An 18,352-nucleotide genomic window follows, 5' to 3' on the forward strand; every position below is an offset into this window, starting at 1 on the left:
AGATGATGGCCGCCCATGAACAAGAATTAGAAGACCTCCGGGAGAAACTGGAAAATGACCGGAATAGACAACTTCTTACCATGCGCGAGAGACTTAACAACCGTCGCCGACGAAAGATGGATGCACTAAGAAGGAAACAGGAAGTGGAATTAACCAAGGAGATGATAGAACAGAAGAAGGATCTGGACGATATCCACCTCAAACAGGCCAAGGGTGTGGAGCGTAAGGCCATAGAGGAGGGGATTAAACAGAACGGCGAGGAGGACAGCGACAAGGTTGTCCGGGCCGTTCTAGCAAACAGGCATGCACAGGTAAATATACAATACTGTAACAGGTGTGCAGGGGGGAGTACATCTAGCAGAACAGCAAACAAGACAGGAATAAGGTTGTCAAGTAATATTTTTGGAAAAGAAACGCATACTGGTAACTAAATAACATCGTAAGAGGAGAAAGGCAATGAAAATAATACACATAAATATGTAACACTGTAATTAAATTATCTTTATTTCCTTTAGGAAATGAGGGACTTGGAGAAGCAATACCAGACAGAAAAGAAGATGATGGTCGATGATGCCCTCAGTAAACTCCATGATAAGTACGACAAGTCTCGAGACGACATGTCCAAACGTCACCAAAATGAGCTGGCTCAGCTACAGGTAACTCACTTTTCCCTGTTATACCAGAACCTCTCTTACCTATAGGTAAATATCCTTTTTAATGAAAGCTTACATATAAAACACTTGTTATATTATGACTTGACTGGACCAGGTGAGATACTCTGTGTCTGTAATGTACCAGTGAATCCGTATAAAGGACCCAACAGGTGACATATCTCTGTATTTATGTCTACAGAAAATGGGTCTGAGCCCAGAGGAGCTCCAGTACCAGCGAACTCAGCTGCTCAACAAACAACAGATGGAGATGTCTGACCTGGAGAGGAAGCTGGCGGAGGAAGAGCGTGAGATAGAAAAGGGTGCGCTCAGCGACTGGGAGGTTCGCTATGCCCGTGCCCAACTCAACCTGAAGGAGAAACACTACAAGGTAAACCACACAAATCTTAAGTTTATGTAAAATTAGAATTATCTTCAGACACTCGATGTCAGTACAGTTCTCTAGGGGGGAAACAAAAACATGCATGCATGTTGGTATGTCTGTAAAAATTGTGACTTAGGTTGAAGTGAAAAGTTGCAGGAAATGATTAATCTGTTATTGCTATATTGCAGGAGTTTGCTGAAGCTTTGAAGCAATTTTCGCCCGACCATGATGCCATCAAGGATGCAGAGGCCTCGGTTGAGGAACTAGAAAAGATCAAGGAGGAGCTGAACTCTAAACGCAAGGAACACCAGGATCTTCTCAAGAAGGAGAAGCAAGGTAGGTAACTCTTGATATCCTACTAGCTATAATAAACACAGTGTCACAATCATCATGCACAGCTATACCAAATAAAGAGTGTTACAATCTTCCACAGTTAAGATTCAAATAATTTGGTTTACCTCCAAGTTTAAAGGATGGTATTGAAATGCAGCTCTCATTTTCATGTTGGTAAATGTCTCCTTTTACAGATTTTGAGAAGAGCGAACAACGCCGAATTGAAGCTGAAATGGGACATTTTGCCAAACAGCTAGAAGACGAAACAAAGAAAGAGAAAGAAAAATTTGAACGCAACATTGACACACTCAACAAACGCAAAGAGGATCTGATCAGGGAACGCAAACAGAAGATGAAGGTAAGTTATTTGTTTTAGCATTACATTACTGAGACCACGTTGCGCTTAAGTGTTCTTGCCTGATGTGTGGACAGATATTAGAACTTATGATGTACCTTATGACGCCGATGGAGTATATGTTGAATTTTGTGCTGATATTGAGAGTTATTAGAATGTTTGTGCTGATGCAAGAATGGATTATGTGACAAATATTTGATAGTTACAATATTTGGTGGTTAAAATGTGTCTTGTGCAGCACTAACAAGTTTCTGATGTTTACCTTTATATCCTGTGTACAGGAAGAGATAGACAAGCTGAAGCAGGAAGGTGGCAGTGAAGAGGAACAGCGTCGTCTCATAGAGCAACACGAGCGTGACCTCCAGAACATCCTCAACAAGATGGAGGGAGACAAGATGCGTCAGCAGAGTAATCTACAGGAGCGCCTCAAGAAGCGACGGGAACAGAGGATGAAGGCCAAAGAAGCTGAAATACGTGGCAACATGGATGACAGCAAACGTGACTTAGAACAACGCCAGCGGAGTGAGACCAACAGGATCAAGGCAGACGAGGTTGGAATATAATTTCAGTTCTTCAACAATGGAATAGTTATCATTGTGTCCGACTTCAATATTTTATGAAAAATTTCTATGATGATATGCTGTTAGCAGGAAATCATCAAACAAAAATATCTATTTGGCTGTAATTCTGTTTGAACTCTAACAGTTATGATTTTAACTTTGACTTTTAATTGAAATACAATGGTTATGTATTACAGGCACTCACGATCCAGGAGAGTATCAACATAGACCAGGCCGTGCCCATGACCCGCCCTAGTACTATGGGTAAGGCAGCCAGCAGGCCTTCCTCCCCCTTAGTGGAGCGTGAAGTGCCAGTAACCACAGCACCCATGCCTCAGTCCTTCCAAATGGCAGCTCCTCTGAACGAGGCAGAGCTCATGACTCTGCTGATGGCTTCACCAATGTACCAGAAACTGGAACAGATCAAGAAATCTGTAGCTGATGGTACCCACAAGTCACCCAAACACAAAATGGAGGAAGGTTGGTACATTCTCTATGGGAACTAGGTTATCAATATTTGTTTAGCACTGGACATATAGCTGACTTATTCATGCAGTTTCCATGGTGTCATTATTAAATTTCCATAATGAAAACTTTTAATGTGATTTTGTGATGCTTTAGATTACTTATTTGTGAGAATGTGTATTTGCATTTCACTCATGAATGTCTTGTGTGGTCAAGTTCTCCACGTGTACGAAATGTTTTCAGGTGAGGGTTACCAAGATGCTAAGGACGCAGAGTGGGGACAGGACGGAGAGCTCAAACCTGTTGACCTCAATACCCTCAACGCTCGTACCTTTATCGTGTACAAGTTTGGCTGCTTCATCACCGAGCTGGTGGCTTCACGGTGCCGTCATGCTCCAGTGACCATACTCCTGGCTGATAAGATTCCTTCCAACAAACACTTGTCACGCAACCCTTACAGAAACTCGTTCCACTACGATGCCAATAACAGAATCCTGTATGTGCGCACAGCCAGATTGGCAACAGTCGGTGACTTTGTGGTGGTGTTGGTCCACACACTGGCACACATCAGAGCAGGTAAAGATTACTAGTCACTTTCTTTGAAACACCCAATGTTCTTTAATTATTTTATTGTCATTGACCTTTAAAAGTGATGGATAGAGTACTATATCTCAGTGTTTTGTGATTTAGTCATTTTGTACGGAGCTTCACCTTTCAACATTGCTAAGTGTGAAAGTGTTGTTTATAACCCCAGCAGGAAGACGTATTTTGGTATGTGATGACCTCAATATGAGAGGTTTAGCTATCAATGTCTTTCCTATGTTTATAATCCGAGCAGGAAGACGTATTTTGGTATGTGATGACCTCAATATGAGAGGTTTAGCTATCAATGTCTTTCCTATGTTTATAACCCGAGCAGGAAGACGTATTTTGGTATGTGATGACCTCAATATGAGAGGTTTAGCTATCAATGTCTTTCCTATGTTTATAACCCGAGCAGGAAGACGTATTTTGGTGTGTGATGACCTCAATATGGGAGGTTTAGCTATCAATGTCTTTCCTATGTGTATTACTGATTCAAAATGAATTTATAGCCACAAAGCTACATCGAACAGGAACTGTCATGATTTCCTATAAAATATTTACTGTAACAGGTGATCTGAGAGATGACAACAACCCTGATTTTATACGGGAGTATCACCGTGCCCTAGCGGTCGTGTGTGACGATTTGTTCTTTGCTCGTTATCGCCGTTCCTCAACCCTGACCCAGGCTCTGGCCCACACCAACAGCGGTGTGAATGTAGAACAGGCTGCGATACAACTCCTCCAGGCTATGTTTGGCGACTGCCATACCGAGGATGAGAAAATCAATATGGTGGAAGACCTCTTGGATGTCAAGTTACTTCCCGGCACCAACATGGAGGGTGTCCACTTTAACAAGGCCAGGATTCAGGAGAGGTACGGAAAAACTATTGCCTTAAAACATATGTTTTCATTGAAAATTCCCTAAAGTAGAAGTCAGAATATCTTGATATCCTTGATAGTTTTCATTATTTTACATAGGTATAAATAAGTATGTAACAGTCAAAAGAAAGATAAAATAAACATGTAACAGTCAGGAGAAATGATTATTATGTTACAGAAAAACCTGTTAAATTTGAATTGTTGAACTGAAAATGTCAGTGTCAATTTTTTCCAAAAATCCTTGGAAAAAAATAAGAGAAAGAGATCCATCTATCGGGGATATGGAATTTCTACCCTCAAGTATAGAATTGCAGTACTATCCATATATGTACATATGATACAGTCTAGTGTCTTTGTCGAGTCATCTTTGATAACTCTTCATAGATTTTTTTTTTATATCCTGTTGGATTAGACAGGGTGTCAAAATACAGTTTTTTCCTGGAAAAATACCCCGAAGTTCAATAGGAACTAAAAGATAATTGCAATGTGGTTTAGTCAAAATATATTTTTCTTCCAAAACATCATGAGTAAAAATTGTCAATACAAAAAGTATTAATACTCTTCCACTTTTTCCCACAGATTGTCCAAGTATTCCAGCTTTTCATCAACAAGCAAGCTACAGAACATGCTCGGAAGCATGGAGGATAAAATCAAACAGTCCAAAGGTCAAGGGTCAAGTCGTGGTGTTGACCTCCAACTTGCTTCTCTCAGTCAGAGATATTCGACAGCTGGTAGGTTTTGTACTGCTTCTGTAAAGTTTAATGTACCACTGCAGACTTGCTGGCTGTTCATTAATCTGGCTCAAGTGTCTCAGTGGCTCAATCATTGAGGTGTTGGCTTTATTAGCCGAGGCCTGTAGACTCTTATTCTGTGACGGGTAATATATATTTTTCCTTTTATTCTTAGTGTTTTACGATATATAAAACAAGCTTTTGGAAAAGTTATGCCGCATAATGAATATATTTTTCTTTACACTTTAGGCAAAAGAATAACATAAAAATATAGAATTTTTCTGTGTGGTACACTATAATGTTTCTGTGTGGTACACTATAATGTTTCTGTGTGGTACACTATAATTTTTCTGTGTGGTACACTATAATGTTTCTGTGTGGTACACTATAATGTTTCTGTGTGGTACACTATAATGTTTCTGTGTGGTACACTATAATGTTTCTGTGTGGTACACTATAATGTTTCTGTGTGGTACACTATAATGTTTCTGTGTGGTACACTATAATGTTTCTGTGTGGTACACTATAATGTTTCTGTGTGGTACACTATAATGTTTCTGTGTGGTACACTATAATGTTTCTGTGTGGTACACTATAATGTTTCTGTGTGGTACACTATAATGTTTCTGTGTGGTACACTATAATGTTTCTGTGTGGTACACTATAAACATTATCTGGACCTGTAGCATTTGGTCTCAGTCAACAAACCAGCCTGATTTCTGCAGATAGTTGATCTTATAGAACAAAGAATGTCAGATTTATCAATGTGGTAGAACAAGGGCCATAAGAACTGTCAAAGCTGATATATGTCATATTTAGTGAGACCTTTTGGTGAACTTGCAAGTTTTTCTGCACATAAGGTTCTGAGGCCAATACATTTTATTCCATTTCTGGATTTGGGTTAGGTTTGTAGGCTTTGTCTGACATAAAGTCTAAAATTGGATTAACAATTAACACATCGTTTGTTAATTATACATTCATGTATAGTCATTCAGATGTACAGGTATGGTAGTACAGTGTATTTGTACTGAACACCTTACTTCCTAAAATTGTATGTTTTCCTTGCTACTTTGTACATTTTTGCTTATGTTTAATATACCAGGTACAACTGTGCTGACAAGATTACCTCCCTTCCGTTTCGTAACTGCTAACATGACTGGACAGGCCCTTTGGGACACTTTCGTCAACAGTCAGGACAACAAAGATGATGTCCCTGTTGAAACAGAACCAGTAACAAGGGACACACTTGTAAGTAGGACCAAGGGTAATTCATATTCACATAAACAGAACCAGTAACAAGGGATACACTGGTAAGTAGGACCAAGGGGAATTCATAATCACATAAACAGAACCAGTAACAAGGAATACACTGGTAAGTAGGACCAAGGGGAATTCATAATCACATAAACAGAACCAGTAACAAGGGATACACTGGTAAGTAGGACCAAGGGTAGTTCATAACCACATAAACGTACCCAGTAACAAGGGATACACTGGTAAGTAGGACCAAGGGTAATTCATAATCACATAAACGGAACCAGTAACAAGGGATACACTGGTAAGTAGGACCAAGGGTAATTCATAATCACATAAACGGACCCAGTAACAAGGGATACACTGGTAAGTAGGACCAAGGGTAATTCATAATCACATAAACGAACCCAGTAACAAGGAATACACTGGTAAGTAGGACCAAGGGTAATTCATAATCACATAAACGTACCCAGTAACAAGGGATACACTGGTAAGTAGGACCAAGGGTAATTCATAATCACATAAACGAACCCAGTAACAAGGAATACACTGGTAAGTAGGACCAAGGGTAATTCATAATCACATAAACGTACCCAGTAACAAGGGATACACTGGTAAGTAGGACCAAGGGTAATTCATAATCACATAAACGAACCCAGTAACAAGGAATACACTGGTAAGTAGGACCAAGGGTAATTCATAATCACATAAACGTACCCAGTAACAAGGGATACACTGGTAAGTAGGACCAAGGGTAATTCATAATCACATAAACGAACCCAGTAACAAGGAATACACTGGTAAGTAGGACCAAGGGTAATTCATAATCACATAAACGTACCCAGTAACAAGGGATACACTGGTAAGTAGGACCAAGGGTAATTCATAATCACATAAACGAACCCAGTAACAAGGAATACACTGGTAAGTAGGACCAAAGGTAACTCATAATCACATAAATGTTCCCAGTAACAAGGGACACACTGGTAAGTAGGACCAAGGGTTATTCATAATCACATAAACAGAACCAGTAACAAGGGATACACTGGTAAGTAGGACCAAGGGTAATTCATAGTCACATAAATGAACCCAGTAACAAGGAATACACTGGTAAGTAGAACAAAGGGTAATTCATAATCACATAAACAGAACCAGTAACAAGGAATACACTGGTAAGTAGGACCAAAGGTAATTCATAGTCACATAAACAGAACCAGTAACAAGGGACACACTGGTAAGTAGGACCAAGGTAATTCATAATCACATAAACGTACCGAGTCATATAAGATGTAAGTACATCAGGGGTAAATTCATAATCACATAAATGTTCCCAGTCATAAAGGGTGCAAGTACATCAGGGGTAAATTCATAATCACATAAATGTTCCCAGTCATAAAGGGTGCAAGTACATCAGGGGTAAATTCATAATCACATAAATGTTCCCAGTCATAAAGGGTGCAAGTACATCAGGGGTAAATTCATAATCACATAAATGTTCCCAGTCATAAAGGGTGCAAGTACATCAGGGGTAAATTCATAATCACATAAATGTTCCCAGTAACAAGGGACACACTGGTAAGTAGGACCAAGGGTTATTCATAATCACATAAACAGAACCAGTAACAAGGGATACACTGGTAAGTAGGACCAATGGTAATTCATAGTCACATAAACATTCCCAGTAACAAGGGATACACTGGTAAGTAGAACCAAGGGTAATTCATAATCACATAAACGTACCGAGTCATAAAAGATGTAAGTACATCAGGGGTAAATTCATAATCACATAAATGTTCCCAGTCATAAAGGGTGCAAGTACATCAGGGGTAAATTCATAATCACATAAATGTTCCCAATCATAAAGGATGTAAGTACATCAGGGGTAAATTCATAATCACATAAACGTTCCCAGTCATAAAGGGTAGGTATATGCAGAGTAATTCATAACACATAAACGTATCAAGTCACAGATGATATACTGCAGATACACCAAAGGTAAATTAAATCACATAAACATATTAGTCAAAGAGAAGATGTCAGTAATAATAAAAGAATTGAATTGCCTAGATTACATAGCAGGAAAAACGGTGCATCAAAAAAACATGATAATAACCGAAAAGTGACATTAACAGACGTGATATTAGGTGAAATGTACTGTATGAGGACTATTTTAGAAATACAATATGTAACATATTCTTACACCTCTCTTACAGGAGACACTGCAGGACAAATATGACAGCTTATGTGCAGACTTTTCGACGGTTTCTCATGAACTGGTTGACCTTCAGGAAGATGTGAAGGTCATGGAGGAGGAACAATCCGGTAGACCAAAGTCTGCAATGGCTAAATCAGGAGAGAGTTTGTCAGACAAGAAATCACAAGTGATGAAATTGGAGATGGAGAAAAACAAACTCAATGACCAGATGAAAGCCTGTACGAGAGACATCGAACAAAGGAAGTGCGGCCCTTCTCCACACCAGGCTGTGGCTGTGAAATTCACTGACGACCAACAGACAAAATCAAAAAAGAAAAAGTAGAGACATTATCGGAAACATGTGACACAGAAATGTGAAACATCAGAGACAAACTTCAAGGACAGACACAGAAATGTGACTCCATATAGACAAACCCCACGGACATGACTGCAATGTATTTATCTCCACTTACGTTGTTATTGTTATTATGCTGAACAAGAATGAGAATTAATATGTATAAGTTATATTATATAAAAAGAAAAGACTATTTATATGTTATTTTATGTTTATATTTTTTATTAAACAGTTGTGTATGTATATTTTGTCAATTTTAACATTTTTCATTATATATCCATAGATATACACTTTACTACTCACAAGTATTTTTCCCATACCGTCCACAATGATTATCTCAAAAATCAAAGATGTACATAATGTATCTTGGTCAGAAATGGTTGTTCTGCCTTGTTAAGTATGAATCAAAATATCAATTATTATTACAAAATGTATATGCTAAATAATGGACCTTACAAGTTGTGACTACACTGCTTCAGCTGTGTAACTGCAGGATTTTAATTAGAGTTAATATGTCCTAGAATACCATAGAAATGCTGACCTTAAATATCAAACTAGGTAATGATTAATTTAACTTTAGTTTAATTTACTGCTAAAATGATTATTTTTCATATATTACTAATTATTAGACACCTCATTTATTGATGAGAAGAAAATTTGTAGATAATTAACACATTTATTTCTTAATTGAATTTTTTTCTGTAACAGCATTCCATTGTCTTTGTAACTATGGTTACCTGATTTAATTGACCATTCCAGTGTTAGTGGTTAGGAGAGAAGCAATCTGTGATAAGATATACCTAAGACAATAATTTCTACCGTATTAATTAGAAATTTTAAATTTTCTACAATTTTATACCTATTTGTATTTCCTCTTAGTACCTAAAGGTTAAGATATACAAATATATTTGTAAATAGAACAATGTGACTATGTACTCAAATACAATATGCAAATGTATACAATCGTTATAGGTATGTATCCCCCTAAATTGTTCAGTATTTTTTGCCATTTTTGTATTCAATTAAAATTTAAATTTATAATTTATTTCTCCTTCCAAATTGTCGTGTATGAAATACAGAAACAAAAGTAACTATATTTTGTGTATAAAGTTTTTGTCCTACATGTTGATTAATGTTTATACTTTATACATTAATTAGAGAGTCCCAATACTCTGGTTCAATCTCCAACGACGAATAGCATTTTCTGACATTGCTTTCCCAATTTACTACTACAACTACGAAACACATATTTTATAATAAGGTTCTTTTTCACCAAAGCATCTCTGTCATTGTCTTTGGTTCCTCGACTTGTCCACTGTGCTACCAGTCTTCATTGACATTTGATTCCTCGACTTGTCCACTGTGCTACCAGTCTTCAAATTTGTTGTTACTTCTTTCCTGCAACATTATTGAGAACAACTTTAAAATTTCATAACCCTTTTACTTTAGGTTATCAATTATCATAATCTAAATATACAGTAAATAATTTATAGGTTCGGGGGAATATAATATTTTGAAGGCCTGTATACAGAAGAAAAGTTGTGGGACTCTCTGCCTTAACTGTAAATCCGTCCAAACTTATATATACTGTTAAATTTAGGATTGAAATATTCTTAATGTGTTGTCAATTACATTCCAAACTGCCCTGTTATATAACTACATTTCAAACTGCCCTGTTATATAACTGAACGAGTAAGAAGAAAATTTGTTTTGGACAAGAATTTTACATTGATTATATACATACAAGCTTTTCTACCTTTATCATATAGACATTGGTTAATTCCGTCCATTTTATACATAAAATTATGTTTGATTCCTAGATGGAGATTTAAATTTTAAGCATACCATGTTTGATGAAGGGTGGGGCGGGGGGGGTCTCCGGGGATAACACAGAGGGATAAACTTACGTTAAATATGAGTTAGTTACTGTGTACATGTACATCCTTGGTGGATTCTGTTTCTCGTTTGCACCTGTTAAATTGTCCTTTCCAGGTCATTATTTTTGCTTACAAGCCATGTAATTATTTACTCTTGCTTCTTCTCCCACTAACTGTGCAATATAAAATATGTGCAAACTATGGAACATTACACTTAAGGCTGCTTTGGGACAAACTGATTCCCCCACCGGCAACATCCAACAAAATTTGATTCCAAAATCAAATCATAAAAGTATATCATTACTGAAATTAGCATCAAAAATCACACCCACCGAGCATAATTAAAGATAAGATAATATGAATGCAATAAAGATTTATTATTAATTTACAGTTATATAATTATTCCTTGGAATTTATTGGCCGTGTGATCTTAACATTCCAGAGATCCCTTTAGTGTGTTGTTCCAAACTAAGCCTGTTGTATTCTGAAGTATTCTGACCGCTCACACTTGTGTGTGCACCGTTACCTTACATGTTACTTTACACAGGCACAAACTCATATCAACATCTAACATTCTATTGTTGATGTTAGCTTAAAACAGTTCACCTTGTTGCATATATTAATTAGATTCATGAAAATAAATATTTTTAAATCAATTATAATGTGTTGTTTTATTTGATCCAAGACAAGCAGAGCCAATACCATGGTATGTGTTTATTCTCTCTACCATACAGACCGACCAAGTATACAATATGTACTTGCATAACGTCTTCACTAGGGTCTTGGGTATAGCTTGTACATATGTAGTTGATATTTTGAATAACTGCTTTCTTAAACATTTAGTTATATTGCTACTCCTGTACGGGGTTCCGGTGAATGTGACTGGGTAGCCCACCTGGTGGATTTCATATGTCTTGATTCGAATAGAAGAAAACAACACTCATTCAAAATGGCTTCAGCCTACCATATGTGGCAGCCATTCTGTTGACATATTACCCTGATTAATGTAGCTGACATTGAAAAGAAACATGTTTCAACTAGAAAATGTTTATAAAAAATACTACTGCTTTGATGGAAATGGAGTTTACAAAAGAAATGAAGCTAGTTGCAAAGCTTAACCAAAGTCAGTGGACTGACCTACTTTTGATTGGTTGGTATGGTACTCATCAACACGTATCCATAGAAGTTACCGGACTGTTAGACTTCTAACCGTACTGTTAGACTTCTAACCGGACTAGCAAAAATTCAAAGTCTAGCTCATATGAATGCATGAACAGAGGAGGCAAGCTGTTCATACCCCTTACACTATGCTGTGGGGACATGAGCTCCCTAATCCCTTTATAAAATTGTCTGTGTTTTGCCATAGGCCAGTAGGTGAACACTCCAAGGTTGACTTGGCTAGGAAAGGTCAAAGGTCAAATTCTTTTCGCAGAAAAAAACCAACTATACATGCAAGCAACATGGGCAGACGACAGCTGAATAGGCAAGTAGAGTCTGCAATGCCAAGTAGAGTCTACAATGGCAAGTAGAGTCTGCAATGGCAAGAAGAGTCTCCAATGGCAAGTAGAGTATGCAATGGCAAGTAGAATCTGCAAGGGCAAGTAGAGTCTGCCATGCCAAGTAGAGTCTACAAAGGCAAGTAGAGGCTGCAATGGCAAGTAGAATCTGCAAGGGCAAGTAGAGTCTGGAATGGCAAGTAGAGACGGCAATGGCAAGTAGAGCCTGCAATGGCAAGTAGAGCCTGCAATGGCAAGTACAGTGTCCAATGGCAAGTAGAGTCTGCAATGGCAAGTAGAGTCTGCAATGGCAAGTAGAGTTTCCAATGGCAAGTAGAGTCTGCAATGGCAAGTAGAGTCTACAATGGCAAGGAGAGTCTGCAATGGCAAGCAGAGTCTCCAATGGCAAGTAGAGGCTACAAAGGCAAGTAGAGTCGGCAATGGCAAGTAGAGTCTGGAATGGCAAGTAGAGATAGCAATGGCAAGTAGAATCCGCAATGGCAAGTAGAGTCCACAATGGCAAGTAGAGATAGCAATGGCAAGTAGAGTCTGCAATGGCAAGTAGAGTCTGCAATGGCAAGAAGAGTTTCCAATGGCAAGTAGAGTCTGCAATGGCAAGTAGAATCTGCAATGGCAAGTAGAGTCTGCAATGGCAAGTAGAGTCTGCAATGGCAAGTAGAGTCTGCAATGGCAAGTAGAGTCTGCAATGGCAAGTAGAGTCTGCAATGGCAAGTAGAGTCTGCAATGGCAAGTAGAGTCTGCAATGGCAAGTAGAGTCTGCAATGGCAAGTAGAGTCTGCAATGGCAAGTAGAGTCTGCAAAGGCAAGTAGAGTCTGCAATGGCAAGTAGAGTCTGCAATGGCAAGTAGAGTCTGCAATGGCAAGTAGAGTCTGCAATGGCAAGTAGAGTCTGCAATGGCAAGTAGAGTCTGCAATGGCAAGTAGAGTCTGCAATGGCAAGTAGAGTCTGCAATGGCAAGTAGAGTCTGCAATGGCAAGTAGAGTCTGCAATGGCAAGTAGAGTCTGCAATGGCAAGTAGAGTCTGCAATGGCAAGTAGAGTCTGCAATGGCAAGTAGAGTCTGCAATGGCAAGTAGAGTCTGCAATGGCAAGTAGAGTCTACAATGGCAAGTAGAGTCTGCAATGGCAAGTAGAGTCTGCAATGGCAAGTAGAGTCTACAATGGCAAGTAGAGTCTACAATGGCAAGTAGAGTCTGCAATAGCAAGTAGAGTCTGCAATGACAAGTAGAGTCTACAATGGCAAGTAGAGTCTACAATAGCAAGTAGAGTCTACAATGGCAAGTAGAGTCTGCAATAGCAAGTAGAGTCTGCAATGGCAAGTAGAGTCTACAATGGCAAGTAGAGTCTACAATAGCAAGTAGAGTCTGCAATGGCAAGTAGAGTCTACAATAGCAAGTAGAGTCTGCAATAGCAAGTAGAGTCTACAATGGCAAGCAAAATCTGCACAAAAGACAAAACCTTTATATCTAAAGGACAAATGACAGCTAAACAGGAAAAAATAACTCAACACAATCAGGAGGAAATGTAAGAAATAATCTCAGAGAAGGTAAGAACAATCACTGGAGGTGGTAGGGAAGATGATGTGTGCTTCAACTATACAATATTATAGTATGGGATATTTTGACTTAGGATTCCAAAGCAGAAAAAGAGGCCCAATGGGCTGAATTGTTCACCTGGTATTAATCTCCCAACAGTAACCTTTAAAGTGGACAAAGGGTAAGTATAATTCACTGGGCTTAATCAAAAGCAACAGGCCAAATATCACCATCATGTGCCTTTTGGTTAGTAAGAAGTTTTTTATAACATTTGATGCCTGTGACCTTGAAAGTTGATGAAATTCATTTATTTGAACAAACTTTATAGCCTTTCTCCCAAGCAAGGTACTGGCTTCCTCTGAATAACCAAAATGGCTAGGGTGGTGATATTTAGCCAGTAGCATGTTTGGATGGAAGACTACAAAGTTTTTTCAAATGAATCACCTTCACCAATATTCAAGGTCAAGGGGGTCAATTCTAAATAACATAAATGGACCAGTGTAATGATATTTGGTGGGCAACATGCTAGGATGAAGGGCTATCAAGTTTATTTCACTCAAATCAAATATGTTAAAAACGTTTATCAACTTTTGAATAACCAAAATGTCCAGGGAAATGGTATTCGGCCAGTAGCTTGATTGGATGAAGGGTTACCAAAATTGTTCAAATGAATAACTTTCACCCATATTTAAGGTCACAGGTGCCAATTGTCTTAAAAAATCAAAAGACCAAGGGTGATGATATTTGGCCAGAAGCATGCAGGGCTAAAGAGCTATCAAGTTTGTTCAAATGAATGACCTTGACTCAAATTAAACGACTTCATCTGAAGAATTGAATGATCCAAAGTCATGATAATAGACTGGAGCCCAACAAAATGTTCAAATAAAAAAAATACCTTGAGCTATGTGTATTTCATAAACTTAAAACGACTTCTTCTGAAAGATGAAAAGGCATAGAGGCATTATATTAGGCTGGTAGCTTTTGGGGAAAAATTACCTTGACCTATTCAAGGAAATGATGGTGAAATATTTTATAAACTTACAACCACTTCTTTTAAAGAATGGAAAGTTCCAAAGTCATGATGATTGGCTGATAAATTTCTGGAATGGAGCCCAACGAAATTACAAATAAAAATTACCTTGAGCTACATTCAAGGTCATAGGGGTCAAATATTTCAAGAATTTCAAACGACTTCTTCTGAAAAATGGAAAAGTCTAGAGTCATCATATTTGGAAAGTAGCATGCTGGGATGAAGGGGCTATCACATTTGGACAGTAGCATGCTGGGATGAAGGGCTATCACATTTGTCCAAATGAATTGACATACACCTATATATATACAAGACCATCAATTGGGGTCAATTTTGTCAAAACTTTACTTAATATTTTCTTTTGAAGACCTGAAAGTCCTAGAGTCATGATGCCAGGTCTGTTGCTTTCTTGTATGCCTAAGTATTTCAGGTCTTAGGGATTCAATTAACAAAAAACTTCCAACCACTTCTGAACCAAAAAGTCAAAGGTGATGACATTTCCCCCATGTATAGCATATAGAATTACATATGTTCAAATGAATGACCTTTTCCTGAATTAAACAATGTCACAGCAGACAAAGATGTTGTAAAACAGCTTCTTTTGAATCTTTATTTGACTTTCAAATATTTGATAAGATAGTACTGTTAGCTATATATGGATATCATTGTTCTTACATAAAAGTCTTGCTCCAGTCGGAGCTTTTTTTGTATTTAATCAGGAAGGTAGCCAATCGAATCAAGCACATTTACAAAATTTACAAAATTGCAGTTGACCACTGTTCTATATAGCTATATATACAATTGCTCTCAAAATACTAAAGATGCTATGGTGCATGTATCTTGAAAACGGACGTAATGGGCACAGCTATTGCGGTCGTGCAAAGTCCAAATCTGGCAACAACCCGTCGCTTTTCTCAGTCGCAAACTCCTCCGAGATAAACGATCTATTCAGCAACGAGAACCATATTATTATGTTCGGTATTGAAAAAAACAACGTTATTCGTAAATAGTTAATATTACAGAATCTGGTTGTGGATATTAAGGCAGTTAGGGACCCTAACACTACATTTGGGACTGTTCTATTGGACAACGACCCTGCTCTTAACCCGCTTGTTAGAGTATCCCCGATAGAAGTGGATATGTATAATTGTTGAGCATCCCTCTTTAATATTGTGTATTTGAGGCCTGGTAGGCTTGGTAGGCAAAGTTTACACAGTCGTTCACTATAGGAGTAGCCAATTAGAAAAGGTAAACGTCTTGTTGCTATACGTTATTATTATTATTATTATTTCCTTTATTTCCTCCAGAAATGAAGAGTTACAGAAATAACGAACAATACACGTACCATATGCAAAAGATATATATCAGATTTGAACGCGCCAAACTTTCAAATAGATGGACGAAGCTGTTTTTGTTATTGGTTTTTATGGGGAGAAATTAGTCATGGGACTCAGTTTGATTTGAAAAAACACACGCAAACATGTAAGTCTATGCTAGGTTTGACTTAGTCCGAATTGTTCTGACGTTTTATCGATTTTTTTTATATCGGTCTGTCGTCGATTAAAAAGTCGATAAAACGTCAGGATAATTCGGACTTTACAAGCCGCCATCTTGTGGTGTAAGATGATCACCCTTCGACGAGTTATAAAACGAATTGACATGGACGTGGCTAGTTGAGTCATGTGCTGGTCCGACTATGGCCATACATTGAAATATATTAGGCACTGTTGACAAGCCATTTTTGTGAGTATTTTTCTTGTTCTCTTGGAATGTGTCATTGGGAAATCGCAGGCTCTGTACATGTGCGCGTCGCCTAGTAGATGAAACAAGTGTGATACTTGTACCGCAAAAGAATTGCGCTGGTGCGTAATGGTAAAATTGATCGGCTTTAGAATCGAGAGTAGCTCCAAAGTCTGTCTGTCTGTCTGTCTGTAACGGCCTAGCGATTGGTGAGGGATATTTCTTTACCCGAAACCACTCATACAGCTCATCGCGTGCCGTCGATTTCATCATGACATATTCCAGGGTGCAGAGAACGTACATTTAAGTAAGTTAACTAGTTAGCTAGGCCGACTGGAATTTCGAGGACGCACAAACACTCTCAAAGAAGTTGTGCAGTCTTTGATGTTACTTTGCCTACGAATTGTGGACTTCCAGAGTGTTCTGTTGGTTTCCAATGTCAGGTACTTGTTAAATTTGTATGGCTGATTAGTTTCGGAGCTTAGTGTGTGTCTTTTTCCACGGGGATCTGCAAATTTATTATAGCTATATTTGTTCATAGAATCAACCCCTAAAACGTATAAAATTACGCTGAACACCTTAGTTTGGTACAATATTATAGCTGTAACTAATTATCAGTTCCCTGTGGTTGTGATGCTAGTTAACACTTCGACGGTCCCTTATCATATATTCAGTTCAATAATTGTATTGCTCATTTATAGTTACAGAGTAACTTGAAGACAAATAACAAAACAACAAATATACAAAGAAATATATAGAGATTAGAGAATAGGCGCTGACAGAGTTACATTGCCCTAGTAGTCGCTACCACCGATACAATTCCGAGAAGAGGGTCAAGGCCAACTTGACAACTGAACGTATTCCTGTTGAGACAAACGCCGTGACCTTCAGTGGTGTACATTATCCTTAATATATTTTACTGTGACATCGCAGAGTTCATCAATGTCATGTTTATCCAAAAGGACTTGGTCCAAGCGTCATATAAAGCTTGTGTGGTGCAAGTTCATTTTCCTACGTGGACAAACCAGCGGGAATAAGTATCTAATAAAATCTTCGCGCTTGATAAATAATTGCATATAAAGGTCAGTTTTTAACTTGGTATTCTGTTTAATTCATTTAGCCATGCAATAATATTACTTCAAATTATATAGTCGACGTCGGTTAAGTACTGAAATAGAAATGGAATACTGTGGGCTTTTAAATAAAGGATGTAATATCCAAAGCACGTGTCGGTTATAATTTTGTTTGTTTTTCGCTCTCTGTGTTCACCGCCACAGACAAACATTTAGAACAAGAGGCCCAATGGGCCTGCATCGCTCACCTGGTATTAATCTCACACTTGTAATCTTAAATGTTGACTAAAATACAGCTACAGGCAGAATATCAGTGTTTGGTTCATAAGAACCTATTAAAAGATTTAAATATATGATGCCTGTGACCTTGAATGTCGAACAAGGACATTAGGTTGAACAGAGTTTTTAGTCTTCCAACCCAGCATGCTTCTGGCAAAATATCATTACCCTAAACCTTTTGGTTATACAGAACAAATCATTTAAAGATTTAAATATCTATTCACCACTGTGACCTTGAATAGGGTGAAGGTCATTCACTTGGTAGTCCTTCATCCCAGCATGTTAATGGCCAAATATCATCACTCTTGGCCTTTGCTTATTAAGAAGAAGTCATTGGTTTTAAACATATTTGACCCCTGTGACCTTGAATATATATGTCAAGGTCATTCATTTGAACAAACTTGGTAGTCCTTCATCCCAGCATGTTACTGGCATTATATTAGGCCTCTTGGTTATTCAGAAGAAGTTGTTTAAAGGTTAAAAACATATTTGACCCCTGTGACCTTGAAAAAAGATGAAGGTCATTCATTTGAACAAACTTGGTAGCCCTTCATC

General features: G+C 38.0%; 1 protein-coding gene across 1 annotated transcript in view; it reads left to right on the forward strand.

Moving 5' to 3' along the window:
• Positions 1 to 11,279, forward strand: part of LOC110453079 — a 184,925-nt gene extending 173,646 nt beyond the window's left edge. The window contains exons 97-108 of the mRNA XM_021501909.1: positions 3 to 311; positions 516 to 656; positions 853 to 1,041; positions 1,224 to 1,371; positions 1,563 to 1,726; positions 2,005 to 2,274; positions 2,481 to 2,763; positions 2,992 to 3,324; positions 3,903 to 4,206; positions 4,792 to 4,943; positions 6,046 to 6,191; positions 8,411 to 11,279. Coding sequence (XP_021357584.1) covers positions 3 to 311; positions 516 to 656; positions 853 to 1,041; positions 1,224 to 1,371; positions 1,563 to 1,726; positions 2,005 to 2,274; positions 2,481 to 2,763; positions 2,992 to 3,324; positions 3,903 to 4,206; positions 4,792 to 4,943; positions 6,046 to 6,191; positions 8,411 to 8,734 — 2,763 coding nt within the window. The 3' untranslated portion in view covers positions 8,735 to 11,279. The remainder of the gene's footprint in view (positions 1 to 2; positions 312 to 515; positions 657 to 852; positions 1,042 to 1,223; positions 1,372 to 1,562; positions 1,727 to 2,004; positions 2,275 to 2,480; positions 2,764 to 2,991; positions 3,325 to 3,902; positions 4,207 to 4,791; positions 4,944 to 6,045; positions 6,192 to 8,410) is intronic.
• Positions 11,280 to 18,352: the final 7,073 nt, after the last annotated feature.

Source organism: Mizuhopecten yessoensis, unplaced genomic scaffold, assembly GCF_002113885.1.
Source record: "Mizuhopecten yessoensis strain PY_sf001 unplaced genomic scaffold, ASM211388v2 scaffold7087, whole genome shotgun sequence".
NCBI classification, from domain to species: domain Eukaryota; kingdom Metazoa; phylum Mollusca; class Bivalvia; order Pectinida; family Pectinidae; genus Mizuhopecten; species Mizuhopecten yessoensis.